The sequence below is a fragment of the Myotis davidii genome, unplaced genomic scaffold, assembly GCF_000327345.1.
Source record: "Myotis davidii unplaced genomic scaffold, ASM32734v1 scaffold248, whole genome shotgun sequence".
NCBI lineage: Eukaryota > Metazoa > Chordata > Mammalia > Chiroptera > Vespertilionidae > Myotis > Myotis davidii.
Window position 1 is genome coordinate 753,032 of NW_006299220.1, and position 8,541 is coordinate 761,572.

The window sequence follows — 8,541 nt, forward strand, 5'->3', positions numbered from 1 at the left end:
TATTATGTTCGCTGTTTCAGTAGCTAGCGTTTACTCTTCTATAAAATTGATGTTTTTTTGTATAAGATTTATTGTTATAGTAGTATCTTATTAGCTATTTCAGAAGAAAATTTTGTACTTAATTCCTACCATTAAGTGCCTAATTATTTTTATTAAAACCAGTATTCCTAAAAGAAAATACAGGTGACCACTGAACAACACAGGGGATTAAGGCACCCAACACCACCCACTCCCACTCCTGTGCATTCAGAAATTCATGTATAACTTCGGACTTCACAAAAATTTAGTTGTCCCTTGGTACCCACAAAGTATTGGTTCCAGCCTCCCTCCTTACCCCCCACCCGCAGATAACAAAATCTGTGAATGCTCAAGTTCCCTACATAAAGTAGCATAGCTCGCCCTAACTGGTTTGGCTCAGGGGATAGAGTGTCAGCCTGCAGACTGAAAGGTCCCAGGTTCAATTCCGGTCAAGGGCATGTACCTTGGTTGCGGGCACATCCCCAGTAGGGGGTGTGCAGGAGGCAGCTGATCTATGTTTCTAACTATCCCTCTCCCTTCCTCTCTGTAAAAAATCAATAAAATATATTTAAAAAAACTAAAAAACAAAGTAGCATAGCTCAATGCATAGTCAGCCCTCCACATCCATAACTCCCAACCTCAGACTGAAAACAATATAGTACTGAAAACAATCCATGTATAAGGAGACCCACGAAGTTCAAACCCATGTTGTTCAAGGATCAACTGTACCTTTCTTTGCCATTCAAGTAAATGATTTAACATTTTCTTCAAGGATCATTCTGCATGCAACCTTTCACTTTATTTTACTCAGATACTCAAATGAGAGTAAAACAATTTCTAATTTTTACGCAGCAATCCATTTTGAAAGTCTTAGAAGTCACTGATAACCCCAAAGTGAGATATTTCTTATTTATTAAAGTAGCCTATCTGTGAGTTACTTCCTTACCTATAAAAAAGAACATAAGCTTCTGCATTTTGTACAGTAGATTCTGAAACTTCAGTGACACTCTGATCGTCAAATTCATACCAGAGATTATTTAAATTGTTTCGGCAGTAGGCAATATAGTGTCCACCTGAATTTAAGAGAAAAATTTTTTTAATCATTTCAGTAATACCAATTAATACAAGAATGGAAAACAAACTACTTTTTTTTTTTTAAATATATTTTATTGATTTTTTACAGAGAGGAAGGGAGAGGGATAGAGAGTTAGAAACATCGATCAGTTGCCTCCTGCACACTCCCTACTGGGAATGTGCCCGCAACCAAGGTACATGCCCCTGACCGGAATCGAACCTGTGACCCTTGAGTCCGCAGGCCGATGCTCTATCCACTGAGCCAAACCGGTCAGGGCAACAAACTACTTTTTATTCCAAGTTCTTAACAGAGACTGAGATACAGCAAGACCTATAATTTTTCCCCAGTATGTATATATCCTCACCACCATTACTTCAGGAAACACAAATAAGGATAGCAAATGTAACCTTAAAAAACCCAGAGTAAAAATGATCATGTTAAAGTACTTATTATTTAATTGTATACAAAATATAGTTTTCCAGTATTTCCAACTTCAGAGTAAAATTATTCAATTTCCTAAATTTTTTGACTTTTTGTTTCATTTTAATCCTCACCCAAGGATATTTTTCCCATTGATTTCTAGAGAGAGTTAAAGGGAGGAATGGGAGGGAGAGGAGAGAAAGAGAGAGAAACATCACATTGATTGGTTGCCTCCCGCCACTGAGCAACCGACCACAGCTTAACATGTTTTTAATAACCAAAATAAAATAAGAATAAATTTTTAAAAATCTACTTTTACAATGTTTTCTTTGGTTCAATCAGGTCTTACTTAAAAGATCAACTCAGATGTTTACTATTTTTAATATAATCTAAGAACATATGTCAAACCTGTATACTTACTACTTGCAGTTCCATGATGACAAATGACTGACAGAAGGTCATAGGTAACAATTTGAGCTGGACTATCTTTAGCAAGAAATGGCTGAAGATCCAGGCCTTCCAGTGGAAATGAAACATGGGTACTGATTTTGGTGGAAAACATCAGTTCATGTCTGAATCTTTTGAGATGGATGCATAAAATCTAAAAGAAAAAGGCAACATTAAAATTCTATTGCTTTATATGCTAGATAAAGGAGTCTATTAAATATATGTATTGAATTAAGTATCAAGGTTAAACATTGTTCTGCAATAATGATAACCTCATTCCAGAGGTGTTAAAATGTGGAAATAGTGAAACATGGTACTTACTAAATTTACAGCTACTGGGTTTTCTAATTTTACGCTTTATACCTGCAAGAGCCTACAATGGTGATTAAGCTGTGCTCAACATCGTTTCACTGGTAAGGGTACTTACTTGCTGTGTAACTCAGTATTTTAAAAATGGATATCCCTAATAGGACATAAATAGCAACTGGTCAATAGAAACAGTCCATTATTTACCCGTGCTAAAAAAATTTACTACTAATTAATTGTGTTTCTACCAGAAAAAATAAATTCAATTATAATAAAGCCCATACCTCAGGAAACTTTTGTACTTTACAAAACTTTACTCCATTCCTCAACCTAAGGTGAGAAAAGAGAAAAACAATTAAAATAAACCCATTTCCCATAGGATTGGAAAAAAGCTTTAGTATTTTCAAATAGTCAATAGTCTTTTAGAAAATGCAGAGACAAAAGAACTCAGACTAAAAATGCTCACTAATGAATTATATGCTATACATGAAAAAATATACACTAATAAAACACTGGAATCCCTTATTGTAAAAAATTATTTAAACTAAGCTATCTAATAAAAATGTAGGGAGTTGTGTGATTCTTTGATAAAATTTAATTTTTTGTAAACAAGCAATCAAAACATAAACAAACTCATAGATACAAGGAACATAATGATGCCTGCCAGATGGGAGGAGAGTTAAGGGGTTGGGTAAAAAAGGTGAAAGGGCCAATTATGCTCAATGGTTAGAGTGTCAGCCCTAGGACTGAAGGGTCTCAGGTTTGATTTCAGTAAAGGGCATATACCTCAGCTGCAGGCTCTATCCCAGTAGGAACACATTCAGGAGGCAACCAATTGATGTATCTCTCTCACATCAATGTTTCTCCCTCTTTCTCACAACCCTTGCCCTCTCTCTCACACTCCCTTCCCCTCTCTCTAAAAATCAATGGAAAAATATCCTTGGATGAGGATTTAAAAAAAAAAGTACAACTAGAAGTTACAAAATAGTTACAGGGATGTAAAGTGTAGCATAGGGAATGTGGTCAATAATATTGTAATAATAATATATGAAATCACACAGATAATGATTTATCAGGGCAATCACTATCTAACCACTAGGTTGTACTCCTGAAACTAATATAATATTGAATGTCAACTATAATTTTTATAATAAAATTAATAAATAAAAGTCCTACTATCCATGGCTTGCTTACACTTTTATTATCATCCAGCTTATTGCCCTAGCTGGTTTGACTCAGTGGATAGAGCACTGGCCTGTGGACTGAAGGGTCCCGGGTTCAATTCCAGTCAAGGGCACATGCCCGGGTCATGGGCTCAATCCCCATTGGGAGCATGCAGGAGGCAGCTGGTCAATGATTCTCTCTCATCATTGATGTTTTTATCTCCCTCTCCCTCTCCCTTCCTCTCTGAAATCAATAAAAATATATTAAACACACATACATACACACATAAAAAATCCAGATTATCAAGTAAAACTGGGTAAAATAAAATCCCAATTTCATGGAATTGGTTGGTCAGGTCAACATATTTATTATACGTTTCTTTTCTAAAAAATTAAATTTATTGGGGGTAGCACTGGATAATAACGACGTAGGTTTCAAGAGTACAGTTCTATAAAACATCATGTGCTCACCACCCAAAGTCTGGTCTCCTTCTATCACCAAATATTTGACCCCTTTTACCCTCTTCACCCTCCCCACCCCCTGAAGCCCCTTTCCCCTTTGGTAACCACCGTACTGTCTTCTGTGTCTATAAGTTTGTTTGTTGGTTTTGTTTGCACATTTTTGCTGTTTTATATACCACATAAGTGAAAAATTATATGGTTCTTGTCCTTTTCCATCTGACTTATTTTGCTTAGCATGATACTCTCAAGACCCATCTATGTGCCAAAATATAACCTTTATTCTTAGAAGTGGAAACAATTTGAGATACAGGCTGAATATTAGTAATAATCTATATTAATATACAATTGACAGATTTCTACCTTGGATTTGGGGGCTGATGCAAGGTTCTTTTCTATCTCCACTACTATTATCTCGTACTAGTTGGTGAGTTTTTCTCAAACCAGGTTCCCCCCTGTAGGCCAACACCCTCTTCAGCAAGATATGGCTTCAAGGACAAACCAACGATACTTTCCAATTTTCTAGAAGTATAATCTTTTCTAGAAAGTACAAGGCAGCCTTTCATCCTTATTAACCAAATATGCCATTCCTTTTTGTCATGAAGAGGACTAAATGCTGCAGATCAACATTTCTCTGTGATTATTGCCAACAGACAGAAGTTTGTATTATAAAGATTCTATATCTTATTAGGAGACCATTATTTTTCTATTACAGAGATTTAAAAAATATTTACCAGTTCACTCTATCTCAAACATATTTGCCTTCAATTCACCAATTACTTTTCTAACTTATCACCAAGAAGCCTTAAAAGCCTGAATTTATTACAACACAGAACAAGGCAACTACTACTAAATATGAAGAAACAAAATCCATCCTGACTGGCATGGCTCTGTGGTTGAGCATCAACCTATGAACCAGGAGGTCATGGTTCAATTCCTGATCAGGGCATATGCCCAGGTTGTGGGCTCAGAGTGCAGGAGGCAGCTGATCAATGATTCTCATCACTGATGTTTCTATCTCTCTCTCTCCCTCTCCCTTCCCCTCCGAAATCAATAAAAATGTATTTTTTTTAAAAGAAAGAAAATTCATACTTTTGCCCTGACCGGTTTGGCTCAGTGGATAGAGCGTCGGCCTGCGGACTGAAGGGTCCCGGGTTCAATTCCGGTCAAGGGCATGTACCTTGGTTGCGGGTGCATCCCCAGTGGGGAGTGTGCAGGAGGCAGCTGATCAGTGTTTCTCTCCCATTGATGTTTCTAACTCTCTATCCCTCTCCATTCCTCTCTGTAAAAAATCAATAACACATATTTAAAAAAAAAGAAAAGAAATCCATACTTTAACTGTATTTCTATTCTGCCATCATACAGCAGGTAACATCAAGGTTGGTATAACCCTTCTGAATTTTACATAGATTTGAAACTGCATAATTTACAGCCACTCTCACTTCTTTGAATTCAGTCTGTTAACATGGTAATCCAGAAGAGAATATTCCTTATTTATGATGACAAAACTTAATATAATGAAAATATATATTATATATCTCTTTTATAATGTATGTGGAAAGTTTTATGCAAAATTATATACTTATTTTAAATCTCGAAACACACTCTTACATCTTAGATAAGTGTATTAAATCTGTTACATTTTTGCTTCCAATTTGTTTTATAAAACAACCAGCCTCTTTATTTTTATTAGGACAAAGTTCACTAGCCTTTATTTTTCTAAATAAAGAGGAATTTTAACTCAATTCAAGTAACTACCACCACAACAAAATACCATTTAAAATACAGAACATGTTATTAAAAGCATTGGCAATAACACTTACTTTTTGCATTTTTCACAACTGTACATGTTGTCACCTGAAAATAGAATAAATCTGGTCACTCCTCTCAAATGAAAAGCAAGATATTTTCTTTTGGTTCTGCAATTCTGTTGAGTCTGCCACATGCTCACCTTGCAGCACAGTAACACAAGGCTCACATTTTTTAGTCTCTGAGCAGGAGTCAGCTCACAATGTATCCCTTGCCTAAAGCACCCTGACCTCCCTCTCTTTTCAACCGTGAAAGCCTATCTTAAAGAACATCCTTTCCATTCACCCACTCAACCAAATTTACTGACTGCCCATTACATGACTGCCCACACAAAGTACTGCACATATAAAAATACTGAAGGATCTTAAATTCTTAAATATTATGAAGGGATTCACAGACTATATCCAGATATATAAGACTTTCATATTGGTTGAATTTTTCCTTCTTTGAATCCCTGAAAAGTTTTAAGACACCTCATGTCATCTTATCTAGTACTATAGGAACTAGTATAAATTATTTCAAGATATGATTTGTGGTATTTATAGTTATAGCACCACGGTAGATAATGGCACTGTGGCAATATGGGCAAGTACTACTTAAGCTCCTTAAAATTTAGCTTTTATAAACATTTTATGTTCAGTCCCACTAGTATTTTAGATTACCCACAACAATTTAGTCATATTTCTTACCTTTTAATTCATCTCTAGCGAAGAAGGCAGCAAGACAATCTTGCAAGGTTACTATTGGACCCCAAAACCAGCTAGGGACACATGAGACAACAAACCTGAAACATTATCAATAGAAAAAAAAAGGAAGTGTTCTGCCAGTACAGCAGAAACAGCAGTTTTAACAATCAATCAATTTTTTAAAAAATGCACACATACCTCTTCACATATTCCATGAAAAAAGCTATCCACCCTTGTGGAGCATACGCTTCACCACATGATCCTGCTTTGACTATGGAAGTTGGATGACTCGATGAATGCAGCTTTGCAAGGTCTTCCTTGCCAGGAATTGGCAAGGATAGATCTTGGAAGGTCTCCAGGGTTACCGACACCTAAAATTGTTTTGTGTTTTAAGAATGGGATGAAAATAAGCCAGTTCAAACATTTATGAGAACAGATTTTAGACTGCAAAGATCAAATCAAGTTATAATAAACAAAAACATCAAATTGCTTTATTGTAATAACAACAGCAAAACACTTTCTCTGTACCAAGTGCTGTTCTAAATGTAATCTTCACATAAACCTTCTGAGATAACTACTAACATCACATTACTCGAGGACACTGCAGCATAGAGAAGTACCTCACATCCAGTCACTGTAGTGGGAGGTACAAACTCTTATGCACTACAGTATTTACATTTGGAAATGACCTCTTCATAATAGTTTTTAAATGTTTTTTTAAAAAGTTGTAAAACCTAGCATGTGATTTTTTTTAAATAGCTGAAAACATGTCAGGACAAGTCCATTTAAATATTTGGTACCAAATCAGCATATATTAAAATTACCCTATTGGAAGCCCTTAGGTTTTACTTAAGATTTTAACACAATAATTGAAAACTTACTTCTGCATTGTTGTTGTTTTATGGGGGTTTGGAGGGGAGTGTCATTTTAATTTCAGTAGTTACATTCATTCCTACACTGAAGTAAAACTGCTCTTAAGAAAAGCTCAAAGAAACTCAGAGGTTTAGAGGTATTATTAAAGAACTCATGATAATTTTAATATATGTTCTTATATATGAATCTGATACTACCTTTATTTTCTGAGCCCCAATCTTAATAAAGGAAAATATTTACAGGCCATATAACCAAATGCAGAAGATACAATCACAGTTCAGTACCTGTGAGCAGCAACAGTTTCCCAGCACATTAATTTCATCAGCCTGATGAGAATGTGGGTACTAACAGTTCTTGCTGCTGAGCAACAAATTACCTTTTATATGTGACCAGAGATGAAGAACGGAGTTAATCTTCCTGTGATTCATGCCTGTCCAATAATGGGTCAAGACTCAATCTTTAAGAACTATGTTGCTATTATTCCCAAAAAACAATTCTATGTCTAGAATCAATTATACTAATGTAAACACAAGAAACACATGTGTAATCAGCAGCAGCTCCTTGCTACTGATGAGGAGTTACAGTAAACTTCTCATACCATTTTGCAAAAAATTCCTGTGTATTATAATTCCTTCATACTCACCCTGTCACAAGTGAGACACTGCACTGAACTAATGATTGTTCCATCAAAAACGTCTGAAATAACACTTCGGTATTTCTTGTGCTGTTTTTTTCTCTTTGGGGATGATGCAGATTGAGCTAGGACTGAGAAATAAGGGTTGAAATATTTTTTTAAAATCAAAGTAGCTCCTTTCTTTAAGCATTTTTCTCTGGAATCTTTAACAATAAAATTTACTATGCTGATGAAATTTGTCAAAATACTATTGAAGAGCCTTGCTTTAAAAAAAGGAGAAACCAAGTGAAATAAGAGGGATTCAGTCTCCCTATCTTGACTTCAATCAGAACAGTTTTGCTTTTACTTGTTTGCTTTTACTCTAAGTAAAGCTATCTTTGAAGAAGTGACTCTATAATTAAGCTGAGAGTTCTTTATATAGTCTAGGTACAAGTGCTTTGTATGTGATTTGTAAATATTGTTTCTCTACCTTATCTTTTTTTCATTCTCTTAATAGTGTCTTCTGGTTGTTGTTTTTTTCCTTTATGGATCATGCTTTTGATGTCTTTGTCTAACACAACATCATTAAGGTTTTTTCCTATGTTTTTTTTAAGAGTTTACTAGTTTTACATTTTATAATACTGGAACTCTCATTCATAGCTGGCAGGAATG

At 35.3% G+C, this 8,541-nt stretch overlaps 1 protein-coding gene across 1 annotated transcript in view; it reads right to left on the bottom strand.

Annotated features, from left to right (window-relative positions):
* The window catches only part of USP33 (ubiquitin specific peptidase 33), a 70,988-nt gene that overhangs the window by 16,196 nt on the left and 46,251 nt on the right, over positions 1-8,541 (bottom strand). Inside the window, exons 13-19 of the mRNA XM_015571078.1 lie at positions 7,900-8,021; positions 6,582-6,754; positions 6,387-6,457; positions 5,712-5,745; positions 2,551-2,596; positions 1,934-2,114; positions 964-1,091 (exon numbers count right to left, since the gene is read on the bottom strand). Coding sequence (XP_015426564.1) covers positions 964-1,091; positions 1,934-2,114; positions 2,551-2,596; positions 5,712-5,745; positions 6,387-6,457; positions 6,582-6,754; positions 7,900-8,021 — 755 coding nt within the window. The remainder of the gene's footprint in view (positions 1-963; positions 1,092-1,933; positions 2,115-2,550; positions 2,597-5,711; positions 5,746-6,386; positions 6,458-6,581; positions 6,755-7,899; positions 8,022-8,541) is intronic.